The sequence below is a fragment of the Panicum virgatum genome, chromosome 9K (genome assembly GCF_016808335.1).
Source record: "Panicum virgatum strain AP13 chromosome 9K, P.virgatum_v5, whole genome shotgun sequence".
Lineage (NCBI taxonomy): Eukaryota > Viridiplantae > Streptophyta > Magnoliopsida > Poales > Poaceae > Panicum > Panicum virgatum.
Window position 1 is genome coordinate 14356612 of NC_053144.1, and position 20181 is coordinate 14376792.

Here is a 20181-nt window from a genome sequence, read left to right on the forward strand (position 1 = left end):
TGTGAAAGTGACACCATCTCCGTCCGTTGTTATTCTGGAAGTTGTTACCAGCTACTGACAGTGGACAGATGCATACAGAAATGATGCTGGATCCTTGCTTCCCCTGTCAACTTGCTCCAGGCCTGGCGTCACACCCAAACACTCTTCCAAAAGGTTTTGCTCGGTTCCTGCGTCCTCTGTCCACACGCATCCTGGCAAGGAAGCCGGTCCTTCGTCTGTCTCCAATACAACAATAACCGGCGACTTGTTCTACGATCGTTTGGAGCTTCATAGGCAAAACACTCCGCTGATCGCTCGTAACAGCTGACAGGTTATATGTTTCTTTAAAAAGAAAAACAGCTGACATTTTTTTTTGCGAATAGCTGACAGGTTATTATAGCAGCAATTGGCCAAATAACCAATGCTAGGTTCATTGCGTACTCAGACGGGAGACATGGACGCACGCAGCTGATGGCCGTTCTCATCTAAGCCTGCTGTCATCTCGCCGTGGATTGGGCACTCTGTTAAGAATCCATCCGAGGTGTGTGACGCCCTGCGGTGCGAAAAGGTTGAAGCAACAGCATGCCGGCTATCCATATCGCGGCCATTTTTTTCAGTAAAAATGGAAGCTATGTTGAAGGACCTTTAGGCCCAGTTTGTTTTATGGGACTTTTGCATAAGTCTCAAAGAAACAAACAGGTGGGATTTTTTTGTCTAAAAGTCTCTTACAGTCTAAAGAAAAAAAACTCTCAAGAAAAGTTTTTTTTTGGGACTTATTCCACCCTACCTCTGCGGGCCCCACACACACCACACACACCCGTGACCCCTCCCCCTACCAGCGCGCGCATGTGCATGGCAGCATGCATGCATGCAGGTGCTTGCAGGGGTAGTAGAGTAATTTTTTATCTTATTTAATGATTTTTGATCTCTCTAATCCATAGAACCAAACAGATAGGGACTAAAAATTTTAGTCCATAAATTTTTTTTAGTCCAGAAATTTTTAGAAACCAAACAGGGTCTTAGTCTAGTGGTTAAAACGTTTAAGTAGCACCAAGCACACTTAGGTTTCAATATTTACGAGTGCCGATTTACGGAATTGGTTTTCAAAAATTGGTTCAGAGGTTTTCTAAATCTGGAGCTGGTTGTTTCTTCTCAGTGAAAAGACATGGGGGCGGTCTTGGCCCCAACGATCCTTATTTTTTAGTATAATATAATGGAAGCTATACGTGGCACGGCCTAAACTATCCACGAAGTCAACGCCGGAGTTGACCCCAAGTTTAGCGGCTCCATGATAAAGTCACGCACATGCGCGCAGGACGGGATTGGTCGCCACCAGCCAACGCAAGCCCCCCAATTCCTGACCCGGCGTGGCAAGTCAGTGTAAGCGCTCGCGTGAGTTCCCATTTCACCCCCAGGCGTTGACTCATAGCTCGCTTCGTTGCATGATCCTCCTCGCTCATGCTGGGCATCGGTCCGGTGAATGAGAGATTCGAAAAAAAAAACTATCCCTTATGTTTGGAGACATTTTTCTTTGGAAAAAAATTAGGTTTGGGGATTACTCATGGTATACAACGTGGTATACACCAGTAATGTCACTCGGCGAGCAACTCCAAAAGAAGAGCTATTCTCTTATCTAAATTTAGAGTTTTTCCAACTCTATAACAAAAAAATAGAGTCTTCTAAATAGTGGGGAAACCAACAAACTAGGTAAATCTTGATAATGCAAAATTCAAATGAGGTCCCTGGATTTTGCATGAAACACCCTAGAAAGAACTAAAAGCTTGCAATGTAGTCCCCAAACATGGCTGTGGTGGTGGATGTGAAATTTCGGCGAGGGGAGGGCTTGCCGGCGGTGGGGAAGTGGTGGGGGAGCACGAGGGGGAGCACATGTGATAGATTTGAGGCATGAGTAGGGTCGGAGGCGGCGGCGGGACGAGGAGGGCGTAGCAGAGGTGCGTGCGAACAGGGTCGAAGGGAGGCGGCGCGCGGGATGAGGAGGGTGCAGTGGAGGCGCGCGCAAGCAGGGCCGCAGGGAGGTGGCACTACGACGAGGAGGGGCACGGTGGAGGCACGCGCTAGCAGGGACGAAGGGAGGCGGCGGTGGACAAGGAGGGTGCATGCGAGCCAACCCAGGAGGGAGTGCGCGAGGGCAAAGCACGCGCGGGATTTGGAAGATGCTAATCGTGCGGCTCGAGAAAGATTGCTAGCGAGCGGGAGGGGATGCCGAACGAGATGGATTAGCGAGGATGAAGGAGAGAATGTTGGATGCCTATTTCAGGAATAATTTTAACTTTTTTATCTATTCAGATTGCTTTTGCTACACTGTTGAAGTTGCTCGAGTGGGTTCGCAGAAGAGCATGTACCTGCTTTGTCAAGTTGGGTCGGTCACCATCTACGGCAGGACAGACAGAACGGAGCTGTGCTTTCTTGCCATCTCATCGCCAGCTTAGAAACCCCCGGCATTTCTCATTAGTCATTAATCCTCTCCAATTAAAACCCCGTCGCGCATCAAGTCCATTGACCACTCCTTAAATCCCCCCATTTTCCTCCTCTCCCTTTCTATATATAAACGCCCAACACGCAGCGAGCCAAACTAGCTAGCCATCACAAAAACCAAGAGGAAGCCGGCCGGCAGACGGCAGCCATGGCGGTTGGCGGCGGCGGCGTGCGGCAACGCCAGCGCGGGTGCTCGTGCGCCAAGGCGGACTTCTTCCCGGAGGAGTCGTTCTCGAGCTGGTCGGCGTACGGGCGCGCCCTCCGCAGCACGGGCGCCCGGCTGGCGGACCGGCTGACGTCGCGGTCGCTGGAGTCGACGGAGCTGCACGAGGTGCGCGCCCGCAGCGGCGCCGACATGAAGCGGGACCTCACGTGGTGGGACCTCGTCTGGTTCGGCGTGGGCGCCGTCATCGGCGCCGGGATCTTCGTGCTCACGGGCCAGGAGGCCCGCGACACCGCCGGCCCCGCCGTCGTCATCTCCTACGTCGTCTCCGGCGTCTCCGCCATGCTCTCCGTCTTCTGCTACACAGAGTTCGCCGTCGAGATCCCCGTCGCAGGTAACGACGCGCCCTAGAATCTCGATCGCGTGCGCCAGGCTTACAAGATTACACAGTTTAATAGTTTATTTTTTTGTTCGCATGCCATGGCCTGCTTAGTTGGTTCATTTCCTCCATTGCCTCAAGATCAAACTGCTCTCAAGTCTCTTCCAGTCTCAGCCTAAGAGAAAAAAAAACAGTTTTTTTTCCAAAAAAGAAAAGAATACATGTTGAAAGAGTATTAGGTCGATGGATAAACATCTATACTAGTATGAAGTACAAAGATTCTTCTGCATCTACAAAAAAAATATTAAAAGATTCGGTTTGGCATTAGGCGTGTCGATTCTTTAAAACGTCTTTACATGGAAAGATTCCAACTAGTGAGAAACTAATGGAAAATTTCTAAATTAAATGTTGTTCAGGCGGGGTGTGATTGTGACCATCCCAGACTCATCATCCATACAGTTAGTAAAATTTGTATGAACACCGGTAGCTGGAGTACTAATTTCTCTGGATCAATACAAAATGTCACTGCCAGAGTGCCAGTACAGTATGGCAGCGTTTACGACTTGTTCATCTTTTATTGGACTCGGTCAATGGTCAGTGAGCACTGTAGCTTTTAGTGGTATCTTGGTGATCCTATCCAGTTGATAAGGTTCAGACTGAGACTCCCCGCACATGGACAGATTTGAAACCCTTTGAATCTTTTTAAACTTAATAACGACATTTTTTGTGCGCTGAAGAAATACTTCACACCAATGAAATAGAAAAATATCGTAGTATGACTTGAGGCAGATCGTACTTCACATCAGCAGGTCACAGTCTCGTAAAATAAATCAAGCAACCAGTATAATTTGGTCCAAATCTGACGGTTCGCCACGAAAATTCTCTACTTTGACCAGACTGTGCTTCTTGAAGCGGGAAAGATCAGATACTGAGCGCATTTTGTTGACTTGGGCAACTGCATCACTCATCAGGAGCATTAAGATTCTTTGCAATTTACTTGATATATGTATAGCGATGTACATCTACTAACCCTGTCATTTCAACTGGGTGTATCATTAAGTTGGATTAGTTCAAACAATTAGCAAATTCATTAGTTTGCCCATTTCAGAATTTTTTTTTTGAAAAGAAGGCCCATTTCAGAATGAGAAAGCAAAGCATTGCTTGTTTGTCGCATTGAGAAAAAAAAGGGACATATTTATGTAAATGCTTTGGCAGGCCCGCCTGTCGATATGCTGACCAATTCTTGCAGCTCACATATTGTCGTTTTGTATAAGCTTTTTATTTTTTTTAAAAAAAGTTGCATTTGTCTATATCAGAAAATCATGTTCTACTCTTGCTTTTTAAAAAAACAATCTTCTGCTACATGAAAAATATTAAACTACTTCAGCAAGCCTATGCATTTTAGTTTGCAAAAATCTGAAAAACTATGCTGCTAGACTGCTAGTGCTAGCTTTGCTAGGTTGGATGTGTTGATTCAAACTAATGCGAACAGGCAAATGGCAATGAAAAATTCTGATCTGTTGGAGAAACGCAAATAATCATGAGTGTGTTCATTATTCACGATGAATTGCATGCAGGCGGATCGTTCGCGTATCTGCGCGTGGAGCTCGGCGACTTCATGGCGTTCGTGGCGGCGGGCAACATCCTGCTGGAGTACTGCATCGGCGGCGCGGCGGTGGCGCGGTCGTGGACGTCCTACTTCGCCACGCTGCTGAACCACCACCCCAGCGATTTCCGCATCCACGCGTCGTCGCTCGCCCCCGACTACTCGGAGCTCGACCCCATCGCCGTCGTCGTCATCGCGCTCGTCTGCGTCTTCGCCGTTGTCAGCACCAAGGGCACCTCCCGCTTCAACTACGTGCTCTCCATCCTCCACATTGCCGTCATCATCTTCATCATCGTGGCCGGGCTCACCAAGGCCGACACCGCCAACATGCGGGACTTCATGCACTACGGCGTCCGCGGCATCTTCTCGGCGTCCGCCGTGCTCTTTTTCGCCTACATCGGCTTCGACGCCGTGAGCACCATGGCCGAGGAGACCAAGAACCCCGCGCGAGACATCCCCATCGGCCTCGTCGGCGCCATGACGCTCACCACCGCGCTCTACTGCGTGCTCGCCGTCACGCTCTGCCTCATGCGGCCGTTCGGCTCCATCGACGCGGACGCGCCCTTCTCCGTGGCGTTCGCGGACAGGGGCATGGACTGGGCCAAGTACATCGTCGCCTTCGGCGCGCTCAAGGGGATGACCACCGTGCTGCTGGTCAGCGCCGTCGGCCAGGCGCGCTACCTCACGCACATCGCCCGGACGCACATGATGCCGCCGTGGCTCGCGCAGGTGCACCCGCGCACGGGGACGCCCGTGAACGCCACCATCGCCATGCTCGTCGCCACCGCCGTCATCGCCTTCTTCACCGACCTCGGCATCCTCGCCAACCTGCTCTCCATCTCCACGCTCTTCATCTTCATGCTCGTCGCCGTGGCGCTGCTGGTGCGCCGCTACTACGTATCCGGGGAGACCACGGACGCCGACCGGAACAAGCTGGTGGCGTGCATCGCCGCCATCCTGGCGACGTCGGTGGCGACGGCGACGTGCTGGGGGGTGGACGTCAAGGGGTGGGTGCCGTACGCGGTGACGGTGCCCGCGTGGTTCGCGTCGACGGCGTGCCTGTGGGCGTTCGTGCCGCAGGCGAGGGCGCCCAAGCTGTGGGGGGTGCCGCTGGTGCCGTGGCTGCCGTCGGCGTCCATCGCCATCAACGTCTTCCTGCTGGGCTCCATCGACTCCAAGTCGTTCATGCGGTTCGGGATATGGACGGCCGCGCTGCTCGTCTACTACCTCTTCGTCGGCCTGCACGCGTCCTACGACACGGCCAAGGCGCTCGCCGCCGAGTCCGCCGTGACTGCCAAGGTGGAGGAGGGCGACGGCAAGCCGGCGCAAGGCGCCGTACACGACGGCGAGTACTGAAGCCTGATGGGAGATGCAGTCGTGGATATAAAATGTTACTTGCACCAGTGCTTGATGTTGCGACAGAAAAATACTAGTCGCCTATGTCAATGTTCATTAGGATTACATTACAGACGAACAAAATTAAGTTTGTACAAATCTTCAGCGGTCATCAGACTAAGCTTGTTGTGCAGGTAAATTGTGTTTAGTTCATGTTCGTACACTATTTGAATTTTTTGTCCTGGAGATAAGAAGTTTCTGAAATAGCTCATTTGCGCTCAAGCATCAAGATATCTGATGTCCAGATAGTATTGACGCACAGCGCCAAAAGCAGAGTGGCGTGGTGACACAAGCAGGATCCATTTGATATTGTCTTGATAGGACAAGTTCAATTTGCACAATTTATAGAAAAAGTCCGCATTACAAATGGTCCCTCGTTGGGAATGAAGGAAACTCGCAGGGGGGAGTTCAGCTCATGAGATTGTAAGAAAAATTCTGCATTCCAAATGGGCCCTTGTTCGAAACGCTAAAATTCATACGAAAGTTCAACTCCATAGAGATTAGGGAAAAACTCACATTCCAATTGGACACACACTAAGGTACCAGTGAAAAAAACTTTGTTCTATATATACCCAACTCTTTGATCTTCTATCAAACTATAAGGGGCATGCTAATGTTAATCGGATGTAAATTGACAAAACTCTACTTCTGATGGGCCTTGTTTAGTCAGATCAGCTACCTGGCACTGCATTCCAAGATCCCGCCACTCGCGGCTCTGATAACACCGTCTCGAGCATCTCTCTTAGCCCAGCCTCCATGACTGTCGAGTGTCGAGTCTGATCTAGTGAGTATTACTCTGATTGAAGAAGCCTATAAAATGTTTTTTTCCTAGCTGGAAGGGAAGCCTAGGAAATCTCCATTCAAATTTAAATATTTATTTACAAACAGCTGAGGTCCGTCTGAAAGTTAAGAGCAATTCGGCCCAAATATCCATTCAAGTCCATCCGTAGTCAAGGCCCATCGGCCCAAGACCGGTAAAGCCCCGTCTCGTCTGCAACTCCCCACTCCTCCCTTAAACCCTCGCTCTCCGCCGCCCGCCGCTTCCTTCCTCGCTTCCCCAAACTCTAGCACACGACCGGCGGCGGCGGCAGCGGCGAGACACCGCCTCGCCCTTCCCGAAATCCTAACGCAAGCCTGCGCTCTCGCTCTCCCCACCGGCCACCATGGCGCCGCGACCCCGCAAGCGGGCCTCGCGCCCCACCAAGCCCCGCGCGGGTTCCCGCCGTGGCGGCGGCGGAGGGGACGACAACCCCTTCTTCGATTCCGAGCCCAAGCGCCGCCGCGGGAGCCGCGACGAGGACATCGAGAGCGAGGACAGCGACGACGATGCGGTGGGTTTCGGCGGCGCCGTTGATGAGGATGGAGACGTGGGGGTTAAGGAGGAGGAGGATGAGGAGACTGCGGGGGAGAAGAAGGTGCGGCTGGCGAAGGAGTTGCTGAAGAAGCTGTCGGACGCCGCGAAGAGGAAGGAGGATGACGAGGACGAGGATGAGGACGAGGACGAAGCCGGGGGCAGCCGGGTGGCGGAGATCCTTCAGAGGAGGCAGCTCGAGGAGAGCGGGAGGAAGCGGAGGGAGCTCGCCGAAAGGTCAGCAACATTTTGTCCTTGAGGTCTCCCGTAATGTTTGTTTCTAAGTTGTCTTGGGTGCTGCGTTGCTATTTAGCTCTTTGAGGCTCTCCATGATGATGTATACCATACATGGGGATTGCTCTCAGTTAGCCACATTTCGTAGTTTGGAACGAGAGGAAAGGAGCCTCGTTTGGTTCCGGACTGTAATTTGAGTAGAAACTGCAAGTTAGCTGTTGCCGTAGATTAGCTCCCCTTAAAACAAACCCCTTTGCAACCCGGCTGTGGAGTTGTGGGAGGAGGCGATTGATATCTGGTGGTAAGTTTGGGGTAATATTGTTGCTTGGTTTCATAATCTAAATGAAATCACAGACGCTACTGGTTTGGACCAGTAAATTCCAATGCTAAGCATGTGGAATTACATTCTGGTTGATTCCAATGTTGTTTTGATGATATCGCTTATAGAATAGGAAATACAACACTTTGAGGATAAGTATAAAATAGGAAACTGAAGTAATTTGAATTTGGAAAGATACCGGAAACCGGTCAGTATGTTTTTTTTCTGTAACATGTTTTTTGGATTCTTATATAGGCCTTCAACCATAGGCTGTTGTCATAAACTTTTACAGTTTTATTTACAAATGAGGATGACCGTTAGCATGGCTTGGTTTTTATGGATGGGAAGGAATTTAGGGTTTACCCTCAATCCATCTTCACTGTTGTTTTTTTACTACATATGCAATATGCATGTTAAGACATTTTTATATGATTTGGTTAGGTATAGCAGGACCTGATATCCTCCCTCTCTACGGAGGGTCTGACTGCTTCTTTTAGGTTCTTCTTGCTTGCCAGCTGCAGAGTTCATTCTTGAATGGCTATGCCACCTCATGATATCTAACAAACTAACCACTGTGAGATAAGGCTAACTAATGAATAATTAGCTAGAGCTAGCTAGCCAACGAATGATTCTAACAAGCTAACAAAATAATTTGAACACAAATGAACTGCTACAAGTCTCATCTCATACCATTTTACCCCTCACGGTGTTGATGATGCACAGAACGATGAAGAGGGAAGTGCTGCCCGTGACAGCTCGTACCAGACCGCTGGTCAGCTGATGTCCCAGTCGCAGAGTGCAAGGCATTGCCTGTTGGCTAGGGGGACAAAGTCACCATGTTGGGGAGGACGCCCCTAGGTAGCCTTCCGCTTGTTACAATTTTTGAATAGACAGCAGCAAGATCACCTCTATGTGCTTGGGTAGGGGGATGGCAGAGGAGGGTGGCCAATGATGGGCCAGTGCTACAGCACAAACTGCGACGACCTGCACACAACTGTTGCCTGGCACTGCACAGCTTATTGGTCGTGCACACAAGCAGTATTTGATGCCCTTAATTATATGTTTTTGGTGTTAGATGAGATAACAGGAAGAACCAGTGTTACATGGACACGGGTGCGGGTGTCGGTGTCCGACTCGGGTGCGGGTGTCTGATTCGTTAGAATTTTTGGGGACACGGCAAATAACACTTGGAATCCGACACGGGTGTCGGAATCCGACACGGGTGCGGGGTATCCGACTCGGCAAAAAAATTAAGACACGGGTGTCCGGGTAACACAGGGAAGAACAGGCTACTCACCCTCCCAATGGAGGTTAGGACTGCCTCTTTTAGGTTCTTTTTACTTGCCGACTATAGGGTACAGTTCATCATTTAATGGCCATGGTATCTCACAAGATCTAAAAAACTCACCTCTATGAGATAAGGCTAACTAATGAGTAGCTAGCTCTAACTATAACCAACAGATGTTGCTAACAAGGTATGCATGAATGATGAGCCGCTCGACTGACCCATGGCCCTGCCCATATCATATTTTAATCAACATGAAATCTTTTTTGGGTAGCGTTGTTGAAGATATAATAGGCGGTTAAAAGGAGATTTATGTCTTGAGTGCTTGGAGATGCATTTGATGTAATTACCTGTTACAGTTGTTGGTATGTACAACCACTATTAATCATGTGAAACTGAGTTTGGTAATGTCTCCATTTTATTTGTAGCTATGGTGACCTTAATTGAATCCTGCTTCCATTCTGAAACCTTTTACTAAAGTTCACGATAAAACAGGCCATATTTATTTGAATTAAACTCTGGACTTCTATTTGTACAGCTGATAATCTTTGAACGTGAACTTGTATATATAATTAAACTTTGCAAAAACTGTTGCAGGGTTTTACCACCAGAACCCAAGGATGGCTTTAAGTTTATTGTGAAGCATCGACAACCTGTAACTGCTGTTGCTTTATCCAATGATGGTGATCAGGGGTTTTCAGCATCAAAAGATGGAGTCATTGCCCATTGGGATGTTGAAACTGGCAAAAGTGAGAAGTATTTATGGCCAAGTGAAAATGTATTGATTTCTCATCATGCTAAACCACCTCTATCAGCTAAACGAAGTAAGCATATACTAGCTTTAGCTGTCAGTTCTGATGGTCGCTACTTGGCGAGTGGTGGTATGGACCGTCATATCCATTTATGGGATGTTCGTTCCCGGGAGCACATACAGGTAATTAGCAACCTCGCAATTTCTGAGATATGTTTGGAAAACCAATTTGGTTGGACTAGTCAAGAGAATTTATAAATTATATCTATGTAACCACCCCTTCAAACATTGTGACTATATATTGATTTGTTTGTTTTTGGCAGGCTTTTAGCGGTCACCGCGGGCCAATATCATGCCTTGCATTTGGGCCGGATTCATCAGAGTTATTCTCTGGTTCTTTTGACCGTTCAATAATGCAGTGGAATGCTGAAGACAGAACATACATGAACTGTCTATATGGCCATCAGAATGAAATCTTGACTATGGATGCGTTTAATAAAGATAGGCTTCTGACTGTAGCACGGGACCGGACAATGCATCTTTGGAAGGTACTAATAGTTTTAATGCATATATGTGTTTGGTACACGACTGTCTCATTAAACAGAACATTTTTTTTCAGATGAATTGGAAGAGTTAAGTAGTTAAATTTTCATTTTCCATTATTTTGTTTCTTTATAACTAGAAATTTGCACATAGAGAAAATACCTCCACTTGTGCCCAGGAATGCAAGTAGCACAAAAAAACACCCATAGAAAAGACCCTTGTTTGGTCTGATTGCACACAGACTAATCCAAACCTACAGCAGCATGAACCATATTGACCCCGTCTGATCCTGTTTTATGCCATCTGAAGCAACCTATTTCAACGGTAGAGCAAGCCTCCGGCAGAGGAGCAATAGTGACCTCAGATGTTTATTGTTTTCTTAATCTCTCACTGATGAAGCAAGCCTCCGGCTGAGGAGCAATAGTGACTCTGGCTGAGGAGTAATAGTGACATTGGAGGGAAAGAGAGACTGTAGAGGAATGGAAGAGTTTGGCTAAAAGAGTGGTTTGTGCCTAGGACAGAGGTTGCAGCTGAGCCGGGTGAAAGGTATTGTTTGCATAATGAGAAGTAGGAATGGGATTGGGATGTGGGAGTGGGTTTCTGCAGAGCATGGGATCTTTACAACTCTTGTGGTGACTGAAGTGTTTTTGTTTTCATTATCTAGGTATAGTACCTTTTTATTTTAAAAAGAAGCTATAGCATACATAGTGCAACAGAATTGGTAAAGATTCTGTACAACTTATACTGTATATATCGTGTTTCTTTCGCAGCACAACATAAGAATGTTGGGTATACATTATGCACACCTCAAAGATTTAACCAGGACTCGCTATGCTTCCTTAGGACCATCAATTAATTATTCACAATTTTTTAAGCGAGTCACGTGTCATATAGTGTGATGTACCCTGATAGCTGTAGACTCTCTTTATGACAGATTCCGGAAGAATCGCAGTTAGTGTTCCGTGCTCCTGCTGCTGCATCTTTAGAGTGCTGCAGCTTTATTGATGACAAGGAATTTTTATCTGGATCTGATGATGGAAGCATCGAGCTTTGGAGCATAATGAGGAAAAAACCTACGTTCATAGTTAGAAATGCTCACCCTTCCCTCGACAGTGATGATCAAGAGTTACCTAAAGGTAAACACCATGTGGGAATAGTCCTTTCGCTTAATGCAAGGATTTCCTATTGTGATAGCTGGGTCTCTGTTTTATTACCTTAACAACTTTCTCTTCAAGATGGCCATCAACGGAAACATCAATTTCATCATGCCTGTAATACTTTCTGTTCCTTATATTTGTAGACTCCATAAAGCTTACCTCTTTTCACTGTGCAGAAAATGGAATTCATAAACCTGAAAAAGTCTCAATGGCCCAGTCATGGGTTGGCGCTGTTGCCGCAAGAAAAGGTTCTGATCTTGCTGCATCAGGAGCAGGAAATGGTTTAGTTCGTCTCTGGGCTATTGAACCTGATTCTAAGGGAATTCGACCCTTGTTCAAATTTAAATTGGTATGGTACCCTTGCTACTCAATGAATACCACTGTTCTAAAAATAATATCTTATCTACTGCAGACCAGCGACCAATTTGCATGATTCTTGCTATATATATATATATTGCTGAGGCTCAACACTACTGGAATTTTTTATGTTGAGTCTAAAGGTTCTGGGAGCTTTGAGTGGGTCATAATAATCCTCCAGGGGCATATACTCTATTAGCTGTGCAGATATATGCCATTTGAGGGTGCTCAATGTTGATTAGTCTGCAATCTGTAGTCTGTAGTGCACACTTCTGAAACCTGGCATTCTTAAGAATATGTGAAATGTATCGTCAACTATTTCGTCTCCTTAGACATTTGTTCATATCTTTCACTTCGTTTATTATTTTTTGCTCGATACAACTCATCATGCTAAATTACAAAAGAAAGTTTAAGATGTGCCTTCCTGTGGATTGCAAACCGTTGTTCATAAATTTTTTCTCTCATGGCCAGGATGGATTTGTCAATTCTCTGGACATTGCCAAATCTGGACGCTTTATTGTTGCTGGTGTTGGCCAGGTCTGTAAATTATGCTTCCCCTTTCGTCGACAGTTCATATGCTTGATACTCCAGCTTTCATTGGTTTCGTGCAACTCTTTCTTTTATTATCTTGAAATATGGGTTAAAAAATGTTCAGGAAAGCATCCTGCGTAGTGTTAACTTTTGTCATAACATCCGGTAGACTAGCTACCCTTTGTTTTAAAAAAGTTGTTTTTTCTATGCTTGAACAGGGTAAATAATGTGCGAAGATCCCATTTATGTTCATTCTTTATGCTAACTGTGAAACTCTTGCAATATCAAATTCGTGTTACTAATTTTCAAAACTGAATCTCAGTACCTAAATCTTTGTTTCATCAGGAGCCTCGCCTTGGAAGATGGGGCCGCGTTCGGTCGGCGCAGAATGGGGTTGCCATCCATCCGATCCGACTAAAGGAGGAGAAAGACGAGTTGTAGGGTAGCTGATTGGCATTGGCAAGGAACACTTTCAGTGTTGTAGAAGATGACATCACAAGCGACACCTCTAGCATTACACAGTTCAGCGTGCATACTCTACCTGCAGGAGGAATTTGATGTAAGAAGGTCCACAGCAAGCAACGGGAATTTAGAGGTGTGAACAGATTGTTTGAGCTCAGAAAGATATGTATGTTGGTTGGTAACCATCCTGCCGGATGCCCCAACTAGTAACTTGAGGCAATTTTGTAACTCTTCTGCCTTTTAAAGAGTAACAGATTAATTTGTGAAACAAGTGTGATCCGGCCTGCCTGCCTATTGTTTTTTCTCCAAGCACTTCTTGCTATTTATCATCCTGGCGCAGATCTTCTCGGGTCGCTGGGCTTTCTCCTTTGATCGCATGGAACACGATTCGCGCCCAGTATTGTTTTCAAGAGAAAATTATGGCTTTGATGCTTTCATTTTCTGAGGGTCCAGGGCTGGCTGATTGAGTGATTGGTCCAACCGTGCAGCTTTGAATCTAGCTGCGCTGCTCTGACAATTCTTACCGAGGATGAAATTGCTACCTCGAATCTGGGTAGATTTTTTCTTTTTGAGATTGAGATACTCGAATCTGGGTAGATGTGCCAGCGACCATCTTTGTTCCGGTAGATCATGGCTCTGCTTTTTTTTTTTTTGAGAGGAAGATCATGGCTCTGCTGCTCATCTAGCCAGGCTTTACTGTTGCCGCCAACAGTCCTCGTTTTCGGTCCATTTCTGATTTCGCCAAATTTCGAAGTGCTTGCGTGGGGAAGGCAGCCATACCGGCCCATCTCTGTTGCCGATCGACCCAAACGGAGTCCGTGCGGCCCACAAAGCCCAAAGAAGGAGAGCCGCCGCACTGATCGCGTCGGTCTGGTCGTGTCGGGCCCCACTGTGCCCCTCTTCACTTCCGCCTGTTCCCTAGATCGCTTCCATAGTTCCATTCCACTGCTCGGCCGTCGAGGCCGGCCGTACTGGTACTACCCCGCCCGGCCGCCGCCGATACCCTCCACTGCCGGATCTTCTGGCCGTCCCTTTGCGGCGCCCGATCATCCGCCTGCTCGCCGCCCTCCGCCGGGTCGCGCGAGAGGAAACGAGATGGCTGCTCGGGGTGCCTGCGGGGAATGCCATCGACTCCAGTTGGACTCAACATGCTGCCGCGGGGGCCTCCTCCGTCGCAGCACCCGGATCCGGCGCGGCGGCGGCGGCGGCGTCGACCGCATCAGCGCCCTCCCCGACGACATGCTCCTCCACGTCCTCGCCCGCCTCGGCTGCGCCCGCGCCGCCGCGCACACCAGCCTGCTGTCCCGCCGGTGGCGCGGTCTCTGGGCCCGCCTCCCCGAGCTCACCTTCCACGACATCGGGCCCGAGCCGCTCCGCTCCGCGCTCGCCCAGGTCGCCCGCCCCGCGGGTTCTCTCATAATCCGCTTCCCCAACCACCATTGGCTCTCGTCGGCCGGCATCTCGGAGCTGCTCCGCGCTATCGCATCGCTTGCGCCGGTGGATCTCGATGTCCACATTTTTGTGGACGTAAGTGTCAGGGGCGACGCGGATCCCGTCGAGTTGCCGCGCTTCGAACGCACCACTTCCATGACGCTGCATTTCACCCCATGGTTTCCGCGCAAGCTGTTGGTTCCTGATGAAGGTTTCACGGCGCTTGAGAGCCTCTCTCTCCATGGCTGTAACATCGACCTTGGCGACCTGCTCCCACACTGCCCGCGCCTGCGAAAGCTTCAGATTCACAGCTGGCAGTTCGACTCTCTCACAGTCCACACTCACCATCGCTTGAGGAGCTAGATATGAATACCCCTGTGCGGCTTCGGCTAATCGACATCTCAGCCCCTGTGCTCAAGGCACTTCGGTTTTATGCCAATTGTAGTTTTGACAATGAGTTTACCTTGAAATTCTCAGCACCACTGGTTGACAATCTCTATTGGTGTTATGACTGTCAGTCCACAAGTGAGAGGTTTGGTGTGATGTGGTTCATGCGGGGCCTGACCTTATTGACGCCAAAGTCTCTTGGGCACATGCACGGCCTTCCAGATAACATTCTCTTGTTGAACATAGAGGCCAGAGTGCGTACACTCTCCTTAATTCCTTGCTGTTCTACTATTATTGATTTTTTTTAATTAAAAGGCATGCTATTGAACTGTTGCAGGATAATTTGGGTGATGTTGCCCGGAGTTTTGAGCAAGAGATGTCCCGAATTCCAGTGAGAAATAACTCTAGATTAGTGTTGGAACTGGCAACAAAAGGGCATGCTTATGGAGCAATGTTGCTGGATCTTATTGGGCTCTGTTCCTCTATCCAAAGACTTCATGTGAGACTTAATCAAAATGATGAGGTAATTATTCTTATTCCTTTTGTTTATTGATATATTTGTTTTGATCAAATTACTATAGTCTTATGCTTGAGATTGCAAATTATTGCGAAACATCAATAATACAATGCACTTCCATTTTCGTGCAGGCCGTCAGAGCATGCTCCGAAAACTGTCCTTGCCACCTGCCTTACAACTGGAGTCAAATTATATCTTTGACTGATCTCAAAGAAGTCGCTATCAAAGGCTTCAGAGGAGAAGAACATGAGTTTGATCTAATGAAAGTACTGCTGAGATGTGCTGCAATGCTTGAAAGAGTGATCATCAACTTCTCTAGAAATGTTCCACGAAGTTGCAGCGCCTACGTATGAGGAATGTTGAGTACTCTATTCTGCTTGTGATGAGTGAATTGTCAACCGTGCGGTGTGATCGTGTGCTTGGTCTTTGGATTGCAGGTACACGGGCGTCAAGTGTCGACGGAGAGCTGCCGTGGAGGTGCTGTGGCCGATGGACCGTGCGGTGGACGGCGGTGAAGGGCAGCCGGGACCGGAGCTCATGTCGGGCGGTAGCTGTGGCGTTCACTCCTGGATCGAGGGCGCAAGCGACGACGGAAGGCGGGTTTTTTGGTTTGCGCCACAAAACCAAGCAGGCGGACGGCGGTTGAAGACGCCAACTCGTGGAGGCACGGGCGTCGGTCTCGGGACTGACGGAGGCGACGGGCGTCGACGGCGTCTAGGGCCTCGCTGCGGGCGAGGAGGTGACGGGCGTCGGGTGGCATCTAGGGCCGTCAGAAGGCCGAGGCGGGAACGGCGTCTAGGGCCACGGCGTTGAGGCGGGAATCTTCCCGCGCATGGAGTTTTTGGCGGTTTTCTCAAAACCGGCCACCTCACCGGGTTTCGCGGACCCTCCAAAACCACGAACCGGATCTTCATCCATGCGGCGGCATCGCGGAGAAGACTTCGACTCGAAGAAAGAATCTCGACCGTCGGATGAGTCCTTATATCTTTTTCCGGTTTTGCCCCTACGGGCTTTCTAGTGTCTAATTGAGTCTAGGGGTATTTTAGTCTTTAGTCTAGAGAGTTAGTGGGGTTAAAAGGAGAGGAGGACAGCCAACTCACCGGTCCTTGGAGCCTGGAACCCAGACGCACGCCTTCCTCCTCCCTGGCGCCACCTCCCTGTCTCCTCCCTGTTCTTCCTCCCTCTCCTCTCTAGGGTAGGTTTTTAGCTATGGATTATTGAGTCTTTGTACTGAGATTGATCAGGAAAGGAGGCCCTTCCTTCCTTGTGCCCTCCGGGGTTTTTGAATTCATCTCGTTGTTGTTCATCTTGTGTCTCGTTTGATTGAATTTCGATTTTTCTTTTGTCGATTCATGAGCACGAGTTGATGGCTTGATTTTTGATGATTTCGTGACTCTTTGTAGTGATTCAAAACCATCTAGCCTAGTGCTATACCCTCCGGAATAATGAGTCCACCCGAATCAAAGTTATTGTGTTCTTGAGAAAACCCCAATCTTGCTCGGAATTTCTTCGATTCCTCCCAAACCATGGAATGAATCGTTGATTTCTTCCATGGACAAGTTCACAAGTTCTTTGTGATTGTGCCTACGAAGTTTGGTGAGATTTGGACTTGATTTGATTCCTCGATCATCTAGTTTTTGGGTAAGGCGCGGACTGGAAAATCGTTTCTGGGCTCGAACAGAGGTTTTACTTATCACCGGTTAAACCGACGCTTGTGGTCATGTTGCGTCGGTTCAACCGGTGAGTAGGCTGTTCTGCGTTAGGGTTTTCGACCTAGGTTTTTGGTTGCACCGGTGCATTAGTAACTACATGCATCGGATCAACCGACGATACTGAGGTGCTTGATGTTTTGCCCGTTCAACCGACGTGAAGATTTTCCTTAACGTCGGTTTAACCGGTGCTCAACCCTTTTCGTTTTGACGCTCCTCTGGACAACTGCACCGGCGTTGCATTTGGATTTTGTCGGATCATCCGGTGCGTATCGCCGGTTGAACCGATGGTGTTCAAACTAGAACGTCGGATCAATCGGTGAACGTTTCTCTGGTGCTGTCGGCTCTGTGCGTCGGTTAAACCGACGAGGTGCCCCTGTGCACGTCGGTTCAACCGGTGTATATACCGTGTGTGTTTTTCAGCAGCTTCGTCTCGCTGTTTGCTTCCGCATTACTTCGCGCTTGTTCCTATGTCTGTTTTGTGTTAGTGTAGCTCTTCTATAGCTACTCTACACTTCATCTAGGACTTGAGGGTTGTGTACGAACTTGTGATCTTAGGCCGATCTTCCGTTTGCGAGAATTTTCAATCGGCTCCCATTCACCCCCCTCTGGTCGCTTTTTCGGTCCCTCAACGTGGAACTCACTAGCATTTTAAAGGCACATCCGTCAGTAAAATTCAAAATGTACAGTGGTGATTAGGTTTTATTTGGATGATTAAGATGCTCCTAGAGGTAACGAAATTAGTATGCTTTAGACTAATCTCACTTAAACTAAAACTTGTGCTTTATCATAACTGATGTTTCTCCATATTTGTTGCTGAATTAAGTATCTATTACTTCTTTGAATGTTCTGGTGCTGATTTTACAGTCCAGTGATGGTTTGCTGTATTGTGTAATTGCTAAACTGTGATACCATGAGGGTTTCTTGTGCTGTATTGCCCATTGTAGCCTAATGCTTGTGTCCCGGCCTTATCCACTAAAGAAGCAGCATCTTCTTCCTTCCTTTCGTTTCTCTGCTATCCCCAACTTCATGTTGACAATGGTTCAATCAATCAGGAATTCAGTATGCATCTGGTATACTGCTGCATGATTGGCCACTGCAAATATTAGAATGTGCTTGTATTGCTTTGTTCTAGATTTTAAAATGTTAATTTTGTTCTTCCACATGGCTTGTATGCTGAAGTTTCTTTGTGGAAGATGATTTGTGATTAGGAAAATAATTACCTTCTTGTATGAAAATGCTGAATTTTACAAAAAGGGGTCCCTAGCCTTAGGAAACCTAAGGCGCACCCCCAACAACAGCAATATGGTATTAAAAAATAGTTATGCAATGAGCAGGTGAGAGTCATCTTCTTGGTATGCTTTTATTGACTCTACAATCTGTTGAAATGATCATAGGAAATCTCTCTCTCTTTGTGGTGATCAAGCAAATCAGGATGTTGGTGGTATTGTGCAATCACAGTAGCACTCAGAACTGAGACATAGTTTAGACCTTTAGTACCTTGTATGAAAATAATTGTTATGCAGTTCTATGATAATGTATGTTTACTGCCATGTTTTCTTCCAGCCATAATTCCTATTGCAGATGTCCTTTTATTTTTCAGATGTCCTTTTCCCAGTTCGTGTGGTGTTGGGTTAGGGATGTTTTTTTTTTAAAGCACTAGGAGCACTAGGTAGGGAGTCATGTAGGATCCTTTTATTTTTCAGATGTCCTTTTCCCAGTTCGTGTGGTGTTGGGTACTTGGGTTAGGGATGTTTTTTTTTAAAGCACTAGGTAGGGAGTCATGTAGGATTTTGGGCGCCCACACTGACTTGACTCAACGCGACGCAGACGAGGCTGCTCGAGTACTCGAAACGCGCCATACTATAGCACTCACACCAACACACGCAAACACCACGCACGCACGCTACAATACCCGATGGAAATCATGGCTCGTGCGATGCTCGAACCCACGACCGGCCGCTCCCACACCTGGAGCTTTACCGCCCGAGCTAACGCTCAGTTCCCCGGGTTAGGGATGTGTTGGGGTGTACTCTTTGGAGGAGTTTTTCTCAAAAGTGATCTGGGCTCCGGGATGGGGTTTTCCTGTTCGCAGAGGGCTCATTTTCCTGTTCGCGGGGATCGCTTGGGTTTTGTGGAAAATTAGGAACGATTGGGTGTTTGCCAATAAACTGATTCCCTCTCCTAACGTGCTCCCTTACAGAATAATTGGCTTTCTGCAGCATTGGAGCAAAATGAAGACGGTGGAGGACCAGATGGAGCGGGAAAAGATGCTCGGAAGGCTGAAGGAAGGCTACGGTTGATGGTCCTTGATGCGGGAGAAGTTTGCTGATTCCCTGCTCGTAGTAGTTCCTTCGTTTTCTTTTTGAATTGTGTCCCCTTTGTTCGTGGCTTTTGAGCCTTTTGACAGACGCTGTAAGCTGGTCTCCCCAGCGTGAACTCTATACAAGCTTTCAATATAAGCAGGACCGAGACCTAGTCTTTAGTCTAAAAAATAATTCCTATTGCATCCTAGTAGATTCTTTCGGTGATTTTTTTTAAATAAATACTTGTGCTGGTCTTATTTGCTCAGCTACTTTAAGATCAATGCCGTCCTTGCTCTAGTGACTGTATCACCATACAAGAATATTTTTTCTTAAAGTTCGTTTTCACCTTGACTCATACAGCTGGATTTTTCATGTGTGTGCCGCCAAAATTCTTATGATAGCATGCTTACTTGCTTCTTTGGTCGTGATAAAAACTCGGCCTGCAAGCCGCCCCCCGATGTAAGAAGAAACATTTGCCTTGTATTTCTGGATAGAAGATTTGGCTGTGCGTTTAACTTAATAACCCAACGATGAAAAGGATTTTCGATACTAAAATCTGGCATAACTTCATTGTCTAGTGTTCGGTGTTCCTTATAAGATGTGTACGACTAGCAGGTGGAGGTAGTGGTGGTAATATGTCATGACCCTAGTGATCTCTTCACAGCCCAATATGGCTTTTCAATTTTTTAGCTCAAAATTATATAAAATTAGAGCTCAATTTTTTTATGATCCGGCTCTTAAATTTTCTAGGCCAAAACATAAGGCCTTTTACCACCCTAGGGGAGGAGCATGGTAAAATATCGAGTATTGACCGTGTGCATCT

At 47.6% G+C, this 20181-nt stretch overlaps 3 protein-coding genes across 5 annotated transcripts; all 3 read left to right on the forward strand.

The window, feature by feature from the left end:
• The first annotated feature begins 2518 nt into the window (after positions 1 to 2518).
• On the forward strand, positions 2519 to 6217 carry LOC120650266 (cationic amino acid transporter 1-like). Its single transcript, XM_039927308.1, has 2 exons — positions 2519 to 3032; positions 4595 to 6217. Exons 1-2 carry the CDS (start codon positions 2624 to 2626, stop codon positions 5977 to 5979), a joined length of 1794 nt encoding a protein of 597 aa, XP_039783242.1. The 5' UTR covers positions 2519 to 2623; the 3' UTR covers positions 5980 to 6217.
• Positions 6218 to 7035: 818 nt separating this feature from the next.
• On the forward strand, positions 7036 to 13317 carry LOC120650267 (U3 snoRNP-associated protein-like YAOH). Of its 2 annotated transcripts, XR_005665553.1 has the most exons (8): positions 7182 to 7606; positions 9805 to 10141; positions 10282 to 10506; positions 11436 to 11637; positions 11835 to 12007; positions 12487 to 12552; positions 12892 to 13039; positions 13070 to 13317. XR_005665553.1 is itself a non-coding variant. In XM_039927309.1 (7 exons), the coding sequence occupies exons 1-7, from the start codon at positions 7182 to 7184 to the stop codon at positions 12985 to 12987; spliced, it is 1524 nt and encodes a 507-aa protein (XP_039783243.1). In that variant the 5' UTR covers positions 7036 to 7181; the 3' UTR covers positions 12988 to 13317. The 2 variants fall into 2 exon arrangements, 1 of the variants encoding a protein (XP_039783243.1); XM_039927309.1 differs by having other exon boundaries at positions 7036 to 7606; positions 12892 to 13317.
• A 645-nt stretch (positions 13318 to 13962) lies between these two features.
• Positions 13963 to 18624, forward strand: LOC120650268 (putative F-box/FBD/LRR-repeat protein At1g22000). 2 transcript variants are annotated; one of them, XM_039927312.1, is made up of 4 exons: positions 14810 to 15080; positions 15164 to 15349; positions 15475 to 15688; positions 17684 to 18624. In XM_039927312.1, the coding sequence occupies exons 1-4, from the start codon at positions 14982 to 14984 to the stop codon at positions 17749 to 17751; spliced, it is 567 nt and encodes a 188-aa protein (XP_039783246.1). In that variant the 5' UTR covers positions 14810 to 14981; the 3' UTR covers positions 17752 to 18624. The 2 variants fall into 2 exon arrangements, with proteins under 2 accessions (XP_039783245.1, XP_039783246.1); XM_039927311.1 differs by lacking the exon at positions 17684 to 18624 and having other exon boundaries at positions 13963 to 15080; positions 15475 to 15686.
• The last annotated feature ends 1557 nt before the right edge of the window (positions 18625 to 20181 follow it).

Coding starts and splice junctions, on each gene's coding strand:
- LOC120650266 (XM_039927308.1), top strand. CDS start 2,624: ATGGCGGTTGGCGGCGGCGGCGTGCGGCAACGCCAGCGCGGGTGCTCG. Junction 3,033..4,594: donor CGTCGAGATCCCCGTCGCAG/GTAACGACGCGC, acceptor AATTGCATGCAG/GCGGATCGTTCGCGTATCTG.
- LOC120650267 (XM_039927309.1), top strand. CDS start 7,182: ATGGCGCCGCGACCCCGCAAGCGGGCCTCGCGCCCCACCAAGCCCCGC. Junction 7,607..9,804: donor CGGAGGGAGCTCGCCGAAAG/GTCAGCAACATT, acceptor AAACTGTTGCAG/GGTTTTACCACCAGAACCCA. Junction 10,142..10,281: donor GTTCCCGGGAGCACATACAG/GTAATTAGCAAC, acceptor TGTTTTTGGCAG/GCTTTTAGCGGTCACCGCGG.
- LOC120650268 (XM_039927311.1), top strand. CDS start 14,104: ATGGCTGCTCGGGGTGCCTGCGGGGAATGCCATCGACTCCAGTTGGAC.